General features: G+C 38.1%; 1 protein-coding gene across 13 annotated transcripts in view; it reads right to left on the bottom strand.

Moving 5' to 3' along the window:
• MYCBP2 (MYC binding protein 2) overlaps positions 1-15747 on the bottom strand; it is a 395137-nt gene that overhangs the window by 21317 nt on the left and 358073 nt on the right. For all 13 annotated transcript variants that reach the window (XM_034758293.1, XM_034758294.1, XM_034758297.1 and 10 more), the window contains 5 exons: positions 14306-14572; positions 10017-10300; positions 9653-9749; positions 5458-5577; positions 1716-1817 (listed from right to left, as the gene is read on the bottom strand). In XM_034758293.1, the coding sequence (XP_034614184.1) occupies positions 1716-1817; positions 5458-5577; positions 9653-9749; positions 10017-10300; positions 14306-14572 (870 nt within the window). The remainder of the gene's footprint in view (positions 1-1715; positions 1818-5457; positions 5578-9652; positions 9750-10016; positions 10301-14305; positions 14573-15747) is intronic.

The raw sequence follows: 15747 nt of genomic DNA, 5'->3' as shown, positions 1-15747 counted from the left end.
TAACTGACGTGTTACTCACATTTTGGGAGCATGCTACACTTGATAGAAAAAATTATGGAAACTGATGATGGGGAACCTACAAAGATGCATCAAAATGGCACAATATCTACCTTTAACTCCCCTGATAGGTTGCCTTTTCTGTCAAGATAAATAATCAAGGCGTAGGTTATTCCACAGTACAATGTAAACAAATTCCATGGTAACAAACCCTAAATTCCACTGTAACATTAATTTATTCTACTGCTATAAAACACTCTCCATTTCCATCTCTACTGCAACACAATCACATCCTCCTTCCAGCTAGGTATGCAAGGGAGTGGGGAACTGGAAGCAGACTTCAGCAGCTCTTCTCCCTGACTGCTGGACTAGTTCTTCATCTGCCTAGCTCACAAGCCTACTCTTCTGACTTCCCCTACTTCCTAGCTGCAAGATGGATTCCAGCTCTGACTCCCCACACCCTGTTGTCTGTCTCCATTGAACAGTGCAAAGATCCAGCACTGTAATCCAATTAACTTTCCCCTGGGGAAAAACAGGGGAGAAGAGACAACTGCTGTCAGGTTCTGGAAAGGCAGAAAGCGATCCTTTTTTGCGTCCTTGAACAAATGTTTGTGCGGTGTCCACATTAACATTTACAAATATGTAACCACCATGCATTAAGTGATGACCAGTTAATCTCTCCTGCTGAAGCTGTTCCATTTTATATAATATACTTAAATAATCATTAGAACAAGGACTTGAACTTGGGTCTCCCACCTCCTGTGTGAGTGCCCTAATTACCAGGCAATAAGGTCATTCTCACACTCTCTCTGACTCCCAATAACTATTCAGGTATTTTATACAAAGTGGAACAGCTTTAACAGGATAGAAAGAAACCCACCTTAGATTACCCCCTAGCCCAGTGGTTAGGGCACTAATTTGGGAGTGGGGAGACCCAAATTCAATTCCTGCTCCATTATCTATTTAATTATTTATACAAAGTGGAACAGCTTCAACAGAAGATACTACGAGACCCCACAGAATACACTGGGCTAAAAGTTATAAGGGGGAACACCATCACTTCTTCCTCCTTCTCTTTTGTGACTCTGGCCCTTTAAAATGCACAGAAATAAAAACATTTCAGGTTGAACAAAACATTCTGTTCAACCTGAAATGGACTTTTTGCCCACTTTTTTGATTGGCCAAACATTCTGAAAAAGTTCAGATGTGGCTCAAACCAGCAAACTGAAATATCATTCACTCAGCTCTAACAATACCTCATTATTATTACCAGAAAAGAGTAGGTCCAGGGTAGGTGTCTCCACCAACATCTTCTCCAGTGAAGACTGGTGCAAAAAAAAATCATTTAACGTCTTCGCAATGTCCTTATCCTCCTTAATTGCTCCCTTTAATCATTGGTGGGCCAATCGAACCACCAGTTCTCTTGAAGGCTTTTCTATTTCTGATGTATTTAAAGAATGTATTTTTTTTTTATCTTTTGCTATTTGATCTTACATATTGGCTGTCATATTATGTGTTTCTTTTTCCTGGATATTCCCTTGGGTTCCATTTTCTGAATATTGTCTGGCTAGTATAACCTCGTGAGGAAATCTGAGAATGTTTGTTCTACATATCATGTGCTATTGTAATCTTTGTCATTGTTATTGCTTGTTTGAAAAGTAAATTCAATACAATCCAAGTTTAAAAGAGAAAAAAATATCTTGAATTTGAAGTCTTACCATCTGTTTTTGCTGTCCATCCTTTCCCATCCATCTTCCAGAAGACAGTCTATCTACATGGTCCTGATCAAGCACACACAGGGATGCTAGGGCTAACCAGAGCTGTTGAAAGAGAGGGTTGTATTATAGAAATATTCCAAGTAGACACAAAAGACTAAAATAAAGATAATTCTCATGGTTAGGAATAAACACAATTTTCAACTGCCTTCTTTTCAGGTCAATCCACTTAGTATGGATTCTTCTACCACATCACATAAAGACAGTCAGGCACATGAATAAAAGTTACTGACTTTTGGGTGCAAATCTTGGGACTAACCCATCTCTCCTCAGTTTCCCCACCTTAAAATTATATTAACATATTAGTTAACTATACAACAGAGAGGCAGAGAAGGCAAATCAATCATAGTATGCTATAGAGAAACATGGTAGATCAAGCACAACCACTGCCAAACTGAACAAGCTTTGTCAATACACTTATGGAATAATACAGAAATAAATAGAGAATGTTATTATACACTGATGATAAAGAATACCAATAGAAAAAACAAGCTAAAGTTACAGCAGGAAATCACAGAACAGCTGGGTGGTCTTTGTGAATTGTCCTAATCAAGAGAAACACCACTGGCGTTTTTTAGGACTGATTCAAGTTACTTCACACTTTAATATATCTAAGTGGCAGCCTCAAAAGTAAGTGAGGGCTTCAAACAGGCAGAACTCTCTGAGAACTCTGGGTCCTAACACTGTTTTCTTTGTTCACCTGAATCTTACACAAAATTACATGTAATAGGGACTGGAGATGGCAAATGTGGGATGATCTTTCATTTGGAGATAAAATGGCATCTTTCGGGCTGCTGGTGAATCACTTATCAAGATTCCTGGGAAACAGCACTGCCCTAATGAGGTACATTTTTTAATCCACTGAATTTTACTTTTGGAGCCAGGAACTATAACTTTGCTTTATCATCTTTCAATTTACGGATTTTATTGTGCCCTTGCCAGGAGACAAAATCTGGTGTTTGGAGCTACTCTAAGTCCTGACTGAAGTATGAAGGTGATGGCATTATCTCGTATCTTTTCCATGATAGGGGACTAGGACTCAGTGACTCTCAAAATGCAGAGAATAGATGAGGAAGGAGATGGAAAAGGGAATTAGCTTAACATTTTAATATAGACCTTGATGGCAAAATACCTGCAGCTGCTGGGGACCTCCCTCTTCACACAACAGTTCTATGAGAAATAAGAATTTCCTTCTTCTGGAAGAGGAGAAATGCCAGCCACTACAGCCAAAAATATTTGACTACGGCTCTGAGACCAATCCTCCACCGAGACCACTAAATCCTCAACTGTTTAGTCAAAAAGCATAAAATACTTCTGCCACATGAATTTCAATGATGAAGTTACCTCAACCTTGAAAGGTGGGGCGGGAAGAAGTTTTAAAAGATGCCACTTAGCAGTACTTACTGCTTAATCTAACTTTTTTATTTTTAAGTGAGAGGAGCAATCCTGGAAGCCACAGGATGGGGCCAGGTTTCAACAAAAGATTTTAATTTTATTTATTTATTTATTTTTAAAATGAAAGAGGACTATGGGAAGAAGAAAAGGCTCGGAAACATAGTATGTCCCAGGGTGAAATTAAACACAGACGAAGTTTGGTTTAGCTCTTCCAGAGGCTTTTTGCTGCTGAGTAGTGCTCTTCACAGCCTAAAAATATAGAGATTCGTGGCCTATGAATATTAGGAACCTGATATGAGCATAAAATAATAGTTTGGAATATTGAAAGCCCAAGGGACAGAGTAAATGAATTTCCTCTATCCATGGATGATTTAGTTGGGGATTGGTCCTGCTCTGAGTAGGGGGTTGGACTAGATGACCTCTTGAGGTCCTTTCCAACCCTGACATTCTATGATTCTAAGAGTAGCATTTTTTCTGCTGAAAGTCTCTCAAACCAAGCTTCAGAGATTAATTTAACTGAAGGCAACCATTTCTTGAAAGGAAAAATGAAAGGAAGAAGGTAACTCTTGTTCATTCTTAGAGTCGCTCCAAAAAAATTCTTCAATTTGACTAATGTGTTATATTTCTTTCATACAGAAGAAAATTGAAATATGTGGACTATCTTGATTCAGAATAAACAAGGATTACCTAAGAAGATATATGGAAAATCCTTTGAGGACTAAAATGTTGAATATTTTTACTACCAACAGTTTCACAAAATATTTTTTATGTAAATTATTTTAACATATCTGGTGTTGATAATAAAAGAAAATTATCTTTTAATTCTATATAAATATTTGGCATTGCATTTTACGTATTAAACACTTTCTATGAAGTGTATTAAATACACCTATGTTCATTTACAGTTTTCAAAACAACAAAAAATAGTAACACTAAATTGAAAATATGTCAGCATATGAGACCACCACCATCCTTTAGCCCTCCCTCCTCCCAAAAAAGACATACTTTCCTCTTGCAGATAAAAAGCCTGAATTAACAGAGGCCTTGCAATGTGCCTTGAAATAAACAAATGTAGGTGCTCTCAGAGCAGTGAGCTTTTTAGGGCTCTCTGAATCCGTTCCAGACATACAGTTCTAGATACTGTCAAATGAGAGGGCCTTGACTAGATATCACAGTATGGCTTTGAAGATTTAGCTTGTAAAAAATTCCTTCCTTCCCTCTGTGAAGTCTCTTGGTGCCTTCCTGGTTCAGCAATATCTCAGTGTGCATCATTCTGTGACATCAAATATCATGGATTACCATGAGACTCAGGTATCTATAACGTTGCAATGTTCAGTGAACCAGAACCAGAACATTTCAGAATTGGAAAAAAAAGATTTAAAAAGGGTTTGCACATCTATTTAACTTTACTACATATCTAACTTCTTGGGCTTACAAATCTCAGTGGCAAATGCATTCCTATTAAATAAGCTTTAAATATTAGGCATTTTCAACATCATCTAAAATTTACAAAGTTCTCTTCCAACCAATACACATCGATGCTAATTTTTAGTAGAGTTCAGTGTGACAGGAATTTTCAAATTATTATTTGCCCTGAACAATGGGAAATATTTCTAATTAGCAAATACACCTTTGTGTGTTTATTTTTCACTGCACGAATACCAAGTGGAATAGTATTATTCCTCCACACCATAGGAGCGCACACGCAACTTAAAAATTAAATGCTCTATGATTTCATACAACTATATAAGGCTTTTGCTCTGCTATTATCGGGTTTTTGAGGTATTCTATCCATGTTGCAGAGAAAATACAGAATCTTCAACTTTGTTCATGGCAGATAAATAAATGAAGGAGAAACTCATTTAAAACTGTATTTAAATTTTAAGTTTAAATGTTCATTATGTTACTGATCTTTTAAAAAAGTTTTGCTGTTTACCTTTATTAAAAACTGTACATATATTAGTGTTACATAAACCATATTGCTTGTATATAATTAGTTATAAATTAGAGAGCTTCAAAATGGAGGTACACAGTACCTGAAACTGTTACATACATAATAATACATATTTACTGGCTCTGCCAACCACCACCCTGCACAGAGTATGCAGGATACACCTCACATACAGAGCAGGACTTAGCAATTGTAATTTCTGTTCCCTCTATACAAAGTTTACTACTATGAGGACATATGGAACCAAACATTATGCTAACCACTGGGAGTGCCATTAGTAGGATGTTGCTGTTATCAAATGTGTGCAACAAGCTGATGTAAATCTGACAAAGTCCTTACCCTGGTTGTTGCAATGCATCGCACTGGTGATCTGTATTCATCTTCCATTTTGGTCAGAGCAATGATGGTTTCAGCAATAGCATTTTTTGTCACACGGGACCAAGCTTCAGACAGGTGACCCTGTTAAAGAGGGAACTGTAGATAATTTTTCTAAAACTCATTAACGTATTACCACTTTCCTCATTAAAATATCAAGTAGAAATGAAACTGCAATTAAAGGAACTCAACGGGAAGCTAGAAATAAGGGAATTTAAAGTACAGTGGTCACAGTTAAAAAGTCAGCATTCTCCAGCAAATGCTATTCAGTTACCAGTTATTTCTTTTTCTAAGCATACAGAAAAATGGTTAGTCTCAGATATCGATGTGGTAATTATTGGCAAATGCCAACTTTGGCCTTGTCTACACTTGTGACGGCATGTAGGATCCACGTAGCTCCATGCTGCAGTGAAAGGCATCCAAACTCACATGACAGTGAAAGGTTCCAGCAGGTGGCGGCAGAGGGGAAAGGCTTCAGCAGTGGCAAGGCTGCTGCCGAAGTGTTTCATTATGGTGGAGAAAGGCCCCGGCAGTTGGAGACTACGTGGCCAAGAATAGCAGTGTAGACATGGGAAGTACTGCTTGGGCTTGTAGAAAGCTGTGTATGGTATGCACCCTAGGGTTCAGGATGTAAGGTACTCTACCCACGTAAAGAGTGGCTCACTGTCTACACCAATATTTATACCTGAGCTAGCTGGGCCTGCAGTGTCTGTATTCTACACATTGCCACAAGTGTAGACCTACTCTTTGTGTAGTGCCTCAGCAGATTAAGTTCCCAAGGGTATCAGTGACATGAACTAAGAATCATCTAGAAAGCATGACAACTGGGGGAATGGTGGATAACCCTCACTGATCTAAGAACTTGCTTTGGGAGCATAGAAGGAACTGCAATAACATTCCATCTTAGCAATAAGAGAAAGGGAAAATATAACAGGAATACTTACTAGAGGGAAGGGAGGAAAATGTAGAATGCAGCAGCCACTGTCAAATAATCACCTAACATTAACAAGGGCTACTAGGATGATCCGAGGAATGGAAATCCTGTTTTATGAAAGGAGACTCAAAGAGCTTGGCTTGTTTAGCCTAACCAAAAGAAGGCTGAGGGGAGATATGATTGCTTTTTATAAATATATCAGAGGGATAAATATCAGGGAGGGAGAAGAATTATTTAAGCTTAGTACCAATGTGGACACAAGAACAAATGGATATAAACTGGACAGTAGGAAGTTTAGACTTGAAATTAGACAAAGGTTTCTAACCATTAGAGGAGTGAAGTTCTGGAACAGCCTTCCCATGGGAGTAGTGGGGGCAAAAGAAATATCTGGCTTCAAGACTAAGCTTGATAAGTTTATGGAGGGGATGGTATGATGGGATAGCCTAATTCTGGCAATTAATTGATCTTCGATTATTAGCAGGTAAATATGCCCAATGGTCTGTGATGGGATGTTAGATGGGGTGCTGGCTGGTGAGTCTTGCCCACATGCTCAGGGTTTAACTGATTGCCATATTTGGGGTCGGGAAGGAATTTTCCTCCAGGGTAGATTGGCAGAGGCCCTGGAGGTTTTTCGCCTTCCTCTGCAGCGTGGGGCATGGGTCACTTGCTGGAGGATTCTCTGCACCTTGAGGTCTTTAAACCACGATTTGAGGACTTCAGTAACTCAGGCATAGGTTAGGGGTTTGTTACAGGAGTCAGTGGGTGAGATTCTGCGGCCTGCGTTGTGCAGGAGGTTAGCCTAGATGATCATAATGGTCCCTTCTGACCTTAAAGGCTATGAGTCTATTTTCACTGACAGATTCCTTCTTTCGACCAAGAAAAGTGCTGTCACCTCCCAGACAGAAACATATAATGCCACAAAACATTCCTGTAACTCACACTGTACTGCACTCTTAACTCTGATCTCATACTTTCATTAGAAACAGAACAACACGAATTTAAAGAGTAAACCATGTGAATAGCACAAACACACATGCATTTTTAAGAGATTGGAGTTCAATGTTTGCATTACAGTGCAAGTTCAGTTTTAGGAACAACCCTCCAAGCCTGACCCTTGAGGGCTGGGCAAAGGGCAACTTGTTTCAAGAGTCCAGGAAAGAGCAGGCCCCTCACACACAGCTCCCTCTCTGTCCAGCACAGCTGACAGTCACAGACAGAGGAAGTGTATATATGAAACTAATACATAAAACCACAATTATAAATACTCTTCAAAACTGTCTGTGTTCCATGTACAGGTGAAAGTAAAACAGTGATGTTATGTTATTAACTTTTTAAAAATTGAAAATAATACTGATGTATAAAATTATTTCATCAACGTTGTCATATGTAATGTAGACATTTACAAATCCAGTGGCTTAAAACTGATGTACTTACTTTTCATTAACAGGGAAATCATGAATTTTTGTAAAAATATAGTAACTAACACACATTTTTCCCATCCTTAAGTACCCATTAACTAATAAAACAAATCCCATGCATTTCTATATTATAATTTATGCGCTGGAGGGGTCTGAAAAAAAGTGAAAATCTGTCTTGAAAGAAAAATAGATTTTTGAGCTATCCTTAGGAAATAAAAAAGTAATTCCACTAACCTCCTAAACTCCATTCTCAATACACCAGAAATGTGAATACACCAAACTTCCCCATCTGTAATTTACGTTTCTTATTTCTCTTTAAACACAGACTGACCAGGTAATTTTAACTATTTGTACTGAGGGCTTTGTTTGAAACAATGGGTTTCCCTCCACATGGCAGAAGCTATAAAAGGCACTGGAAACACCTCCATTTTGCCTCTTTCCTGCTCAAACCTCTGGACCATGGACTTATACTAATGGGAGCATTCTAACCAAGGGGACTGAGGTCCTTCCAATGATTTGGAAGCAACCAGAGACTTAAGCCAGCGGTTTATTCCATCATTGATACGAGCCTGAACCAACAACTTTGCAATTATTGTATGTATTTGATTTCTTTAACCAATTTTTAACTCTCACGTTTCTTTCTTTTTATAAATAAACCTTTAGATTTTAGTTACTAAAGGGATTAGCAACAGTGTGATTTCTGGGTAAGATCTGAGTTGTGTGGCTAGTCCTTTGGGATCAGAAGAATCTTTATTTGATTAATTTGGTTTTAAAAAACCACTCATCTCTAAGTCTAGTGTTTTTGGTGATGATACAAGGACTGGAATGCCTAAGGAAACTGCTGTTCTGACATCTTGTTAGCAAGTGTGGTGAAACAGACGTTTACTTTTGTTGCTGGTTTGGTATAGCTCATGGGAGAATTACCTCCTGTTTTGGGGTGTATCTGCCCTATTTCTCAGCAGTTTGTCCTGAATTTGGTATTCTCAGTTGTGACCCATGGAGGCACGGTTACACTACTATATCCAAGAGACTCCCAACAATAACTTCATTTATAGACAAGATGATACCTGAATATCAACACAAAGTTGACCAAGCTCTCACAAGAGCCAAAGATGCTTTTGGTATTCCATTATAAGTCACTGAAAACAGTTAGTGGCAGGCAGCATTTAAACTATTAGGACCACCATACCAGTCACCCAGCAGACGTTCTTTGAGCAAGACTCTTCTATAGTCAGAAGTCATACATGTAATACATAGTTTGCCAAAGTAATAAGGAACTGGAAATAGGGTCTTACAGTGGGAAGTGTTTGGCAACCTTAGCAATAGGTGGCTCTACTACCTTTGCCTAAAGTAATTACATACAAATATATAAAAATAACATCATATTTGCAAAGTCAAACATTCAAAAATTCAATAATTAAACTTGCCAGTAACAGTTCAGAAGTGCTGTGCAACTAACAACTTCCTTTGAGTTCAAATGGAGTTTTGAATGCTCCTGAAAAATCAGATTCTAGGTGTCTCGCAATTGGCCATCTAACAAATGAGGAACAAAGTGAGCCGCTACTTCCAAAATGACTTATTCAACAATATACAGAAAATGTGGGCAAAGCCAGAGATAGAACCCAATTCTTATTGGTCCCAGTTCAATGCCTTAACCTAAAGACGGTCCTTTCTCTTCCTGATATCTCTATCTCATTCACAGTGCACTGAATGAAGCAGGGTTCCTCAGGAAAAACACAGTACATGAACTGTTCAGTGATCAGAAGTGTTTCAACATCAAAGTAACACTCAGAGCATGTAAACTTACTGCTGCCATGTCCTTAATCAGCTTAATAATGATTTCTGAAATCTGTGTAGGAGTTGAGCCCTTCATCCACCAATGGCTTTCACCTCGGCGAATATAGCTGCAAAAGATAATAAATAAGATAAATTAAATTAATAAAGGTAATGCCTTAGTATATTTCACACGTAATTAAGGGAACATTACACTTATTCAGTATCCTGCTTTTTACATCAACATAGTAACACTTTATGTCAAATTAAATAGTTCTAATTGTAGGGCACAAATATTTATTTTCAGATTATAAAAGGGAGAGATAAAGAGTGTATTTTACTTTAAAATCTCTGGCTTCTGTTTGTCTTTAGCTTGACAAAATATAGCTTTTACTAACCTGGAATTGAAAATCATTGGAAGTGTAACTGTAGTAACTCCTTTGCCTGCAGCAGTGCCAGCAGTTCCAGTTATAGTGGTTCCTTTGGCTTTTAGCTGTACAGTGAGTGCTTTGGCAATGCACCCCAGGAACATGTCCAAGATACCCAGTTTATTCCAATCTCCTTTTTCCGTTGAGTGAATAATATCACTTATGTCTGCCGGTGGCAGAGACTTTACTCCTATGATACTAGCCAAGCGACTAGGGGTCACCTCTGGCAAAACACGTCTTAATAATGATGTGACCTAAGCAGACGAAAGCAACACAAATTTAAAGGAGATAGCTGAATTTTCAAAGCTATATTCAAAAGCACTTTTCACTTATTTATAAGCTATTTTGGTATGTCATTTTCATAAGAAGAGTTAATCTACTTTTTAACTTCTAAATCATCTTTCTCAGGAATTTTGTAATGTTTGTATCATACTTTGTAAATTGTAATGTGCTACATAAATTTCAAGCATAATTATTATTGCAATAAAAAGGAATATCCAAGCACCTTATGCAAATACAACTAAAAGCTGCTATACTGAAAATCTGATTACTTACACTGGAATACAGAATGCAACATAGCATATAAATTCATAATTAAGGCTTGAGACTTTCAAAAGCACTATGTGGTATACTAAGAATACTTACTAACAAGAAAGTAGGGAAATGTAAGAAGCAATAGCCAGGCACTAAATGGTCATCTTAGGGCTGACTGATGCTTGTCTGTGCAAAATGTGAAAAGCTAGCTATCAGAAATGTTTGCTGAGAAATACTCTTATTAGAGTTGGTCTAAATTTTCTCCATTTAAGTACTGAGCAGACACAAAACTGCTATTACAGGAACTCAAAAAGAAAGAAACCTAATCTGCAATTTTTGGTTCCAATTAAAGTCAACATTTTCCAGTAGAGGTCTTTCAGTCGCCACAATTAGCTATTATACTAAACAAGATTTCTCCCCCAATATCTTACCTTTCATTAATTTTGTAAGTCTCTTGCCTTTGGAAAACATTCAAACCTAGACAAACTTCTACTATAAATAGTACAATAAATTTCCCTATTCTAATACAATACAGGTTTGCCTGGTTAAAATAAAAACCACAATTAAAAAAACAAAACAAAACACCAGGTTAAAACTGTAATGTTAACTTGGTCACACTGCATACAGGAAATATTTCTCTGTTTCTATTTTAATATACTTCTGTTTATGTTGTTAAATGTAAAGATAAAATACAAAGGATTTGCAATGTGACCAGGTTAAAATTGCTTCTGGAAACTTAACTCCTCCAATTCCTGATTTTTAAATTTTAAGCTATAAACTTTACAGCCTTAACATTGCACTGACCTAGTTTTCTGTTTTTAATTTATTTTTAAATAGAAAAATTAAAATATTGTGTTAATATTAGATGCTAAAATTTTGCTTAATATTAAATGCCAATTAATTTTTAAATCTCAGAAGTCAATGGAAGTACTATTTCTGGCTGAAGATAGTTTCTGCAAGGGTGGGTTAAGTGGGCAACACACATTTGTTTACACATGAGGGTATCATCTTCGCAGAAACAGATCATTTTATTTTAAATAAAAGCTTGTAATATGCAGTATGATGTATTACACAGTGTAGCAAAAACAGAGAAAAGACTCCAAAAATACCAGTATCCACGTTTTCTCCTATTGCTTATAACCAGGTAACTTTTTTTGCTTGTATTTCAGTGACACAATAAAATAAAATTAACATTAAATCACATAAATTGTTCCAGCAGCAGCCACATTACTTGTGGATTTTGGCAGAAAGAAAGGGTAGTGATGATGTAAAGGGAGCAGCAATTCAGTAGGCTTTCCTAAAATTGTACAAATACTCAAAAGCAACCAGCCAATCTCTTATTCCCCTCCAAACCTAGCAAAGATTATGAAGGGGTGTACCAACCCTGCACTGGAAAGGTGAGGGTTAACAAATTGCTCTGGACCCAAGAGGCCATGCCCACTCACCCCTGCTGGGCATGCTCCCAGTGGAGGGAGCATTCAAAAGGGAGCAGCGCAACTCAGTTTGGGCTGACTAAGGAGGAGAGTGGTTGCAGCAACCTCCTGCCAGGAAGCTGCCAGGGCTCCAAGCTGCCAGGGTCGAGCCTCTTAGCTGTGCCATGGGAAGTCAGTTGTCCATGGGAACTGATGGGGACGACTTGCTGTTGTCAGTGGAGGAAACTCTAGAGACCAATCAGAGGGAAGACAAGAACCACCCCGCGTCCAACCCGAAGACGACATTAGAGGGACTGGAATAAGGGTAGGAAGGGACCCGGAGAACACGCTTGGGAGTATCGGGACTTGAACCCTGTGTCAGGGTACACTGTTTTAAAGGGCCCTGGGTCGGAACCTGGTAGAATAGGGTGGGCCCAGGTTCCCCTCCCCCACCCCATGCTTGCTAGTGGGCCCTGTGATATTGCCACCAGGCAGAGCGGCCTTTGGACTCTTTCCAGTGGGTGACATTACTGTGTAATATTGCCACTAGTATAAGTGGCCCTGGGACTCTCTCCAGTAGGCGATTCTACCCTGAAATAATGCCACTAGGGAAAGCAACCTTTGGACTCTGGTATATCCTGGAGTGTCTCCATTAGGCAGCGCTGTTGGCCTGGAGCACTCAACCAGTCCCCAACTATGATACTGTTCTTCATTAAGAGCTGCTTGCATAGAAGATTTCAGTTTTCAAACTACAATAATTTTTGCTGTAGCTATGTCTAAAGAAGTATGGCTAGATTTTAAAATAGGAAAAGTAATGGCTCTCAGATTTAAAAAAAATTTTTTTGCTTCCTGTATTTGAATAATTTTGTAATAGTGCCGGGTGATAGCATTCTTTGTAAGTAACAACAGGCAACTGAAACAGCTATTTTTTAAATGGATTTCACTTGTTTTATGTTCACTAACAGGACCAGATAAAGGTATAGGCACTAAGAAACTACCATCTTGTAATAATTTCAGAATCAGAGCTTTCATGTTTTCTTTTTAATTAACCTTCTAGCACTCATGATTTTGGAGAAAAGCTTGAAAAAGTGACAAGTGCAACTTATGTCTGCCTGACTCTGCAAACAATCTGAAAGAATTGGCTCAGAGTGGTATGAATTCCTCTATGAATATCATGGGATGTTAATTCCAACACTCACTGCTTCTTGCCAACACCATCCAAACAGAGTTGTGTGTGTGGCAGGAAAAGTGCCACTATCTCAGTCAGCCCTTCCACCCACCTGAGCAGGTACACTCAGACACCTGGGGGGTTCCCCTGCTGCACCTCTGCCAATCTAGGAGAAAGAGGTGAAGTCTGCTGCCACTCATGTTATCCATGAGGGGAAGAGGGACCCCACTATCACTTCTGTAGCAGAAAAAAGGAGCCCCATTCTGCTGCCCCAGCCTCTCTAGAAGAGGGCAGCGTGCTGTCTGCCACTAGCACTCCAAGTTGGGGGAGGAGGTTGATGCCACAGGATTACTTCATGAGGGCAGAGCAAAGGGGGTGCAGCTGAGGGCGCTCCCTCTAATGGTGGGTGTAGGGCCCCAGATTGTCTTAATCCAATCTTGCTCACAGTTTAAAGGTTGTGTTGAACTGATGATTGTTAGAACTGCCTATTAGTTTGGGGACTTTCTTTACATAACACTTCACTTTTCTTCATGTTATTTGCACATATTTCCTGTGTGTCAGATATATCTATGTAATATAGCTGAAAAAAAATGGAGAAAATAATCCTCTTCATATTAAAAGGGCTATTGCGCTGTATTAATCTGTACTGCACATATTTTTGTATTTAAAACAAGTGATTCTCCCCCTCCTTTATGGGCCTGTCACATAACAATGCAAAAAGACTATTAGATCCCTGTGCTAATCTGGGGAGAATTTCCATTGGTGTAGATTTTGTATAAGGCAGTTCACATTGCCAAAAAAGGCTCGCATCGCAAACCTTTTGGGATGAGATGGGTGGGGATGCAGAGTGAGATCCTGAGCTATTAAGGCTAACTGTCTTCCATATGTAGTCACACTACAAAAGTCTGCTTTTATTTTATTTGAGAATATTTCACATCTCATATTTGAGGACATTTTGAAATTGACAGTGAAAATTATACACACATTTTGTTTCATGAAAATCAGAAATGAGGCCAACTACTAAATTGAATCAAAAATCAGTTCACATACATTCAGTACTGTGAAGCACATTATGATCTAATTTTTAGCACTGGATTATTTGGCTGGAAGCACTGCAGGAGATAAGGAGTAGTTAGCACACTCACCTGTCTCTGTACCCTGGGAGAGGCAGTATGCAGTAGTGAGAAGAGATCCTGCAGTAGAGTCAGCTGCTGAGCCAGGTACTGACGACCTACATTGGAACCACTCAGTGCCAGAACCATGGACAGCAGCTCAAAGCAATAAGCATCAGAAGAGGCATCTTCATCATTAGGCTGCGAGTTGGCATTCTCCTTGCTAGAGATTGCGTGCTCCCATTCCTCACGTACGCGGGTTGCTTCCATTCGGATGGCCTGGACTATATGAGCACATACCTAACCAAACAAATGCCACACACATAGTAGCTTAGTAAGAGCTAAAAAAAAATGCAAAAACACCTTCAAGACGGCAATGTAAACCAAAAAAGCCCATAAAATTTTGATTTTTTCTATTACTCCCCCTTATAAATGCAATTAAGGATAAAGATGTACCTATAATACTGAATTTGCTGGACTCTGTTAGTCTGTGACAATATCACATAACTGTGTTTTTATTTAAAATCCAGGAAAACACACTAGAAGTCAAAAGATACATATACCTTCCCAAAAGAGGGTACCTCCTTAAAACCACTTTATAATCTCTTTTCTAACCACATATTTAAGAAATCTTAGAGACAATAAAAAACCCTTATTGTTATGTATACATACACATTATTAAATGCATATAATTTACCCAATAACGTGTTAAAAAAAGGTAAACATAATTAAAAGATTTTAAAGCTTGTAAGGCTTGGCTTTTCAAAGGTGGAAAAGGGAAACAGGAACCTAAATCTTGTTGAAATTAAATGGGAGATGGGCACTTAGTTCCTCTCAGGCTCCTTTGAAAATCTCTGCTATAATGTTTATCCCACAGAAAATGGCTAATCTTACTATGTGAAAGGAGAATTTAGTTAAATAAAAAATCTTAAGAAATTTCTTAAAGTTACCTCAGAAGCACAATAGCCACTTTTCTATGTTTGAGTAAAAAAATAAATTAAAAACAGATGAAGCTAAACAAAACCACAGATCCAAACATCCAAAGACATTGTGGATGGGGTAGTTTCAGAATCCAAATCCTGATCTCCTTGCTGGTCCCTCCCATAATCTAAGAAATCTAAACTTATTTTTTGGTGCGAGAAGGGGAAAAAGCGTTTTAAATAAGTACCTAGGATTGGCAGCTGAGACTCATCTGAAATATTGAATGAGGTATGCCAACATTACCTATTAGTAGTAAACATTAGGACAACTTGTACTCCACTTAACTATAATTTTTAAAAGAAGGTTCATAGGATAAGATTTTATTTTTAGTTACAGTTCACTGCTAAATTTTAAAGCCAAATTATAAATCTTTAAATATGTAATTTATAATGGAAACAGAGCCTTAAGTATGGAAAATACTATTAAGGATGAAAAATACTCAAGTAAAAAAATGTTAAACAACAAAAGATTTATAATTATGCTCTTTTCCGGTA

This window comes from Trachemys scripta, chromosome 1, assembly GCF_013100865.1.
Source record: "Trachemys scripta elegans isolate TJP31775 chromosome 1, CAS_Tse_1.0, whole genome shotgun sequence".
NCBI classification, from domain to species: Eukaryota; Metazoa; Chordata; order Testudines; family Emydidae; genus Trachemys; species Trachemys scripta.
Note: the sequence above shows the minus strand (reverse complement) of the source record. Positions and strands in the feature narration are given on the sequence as shown.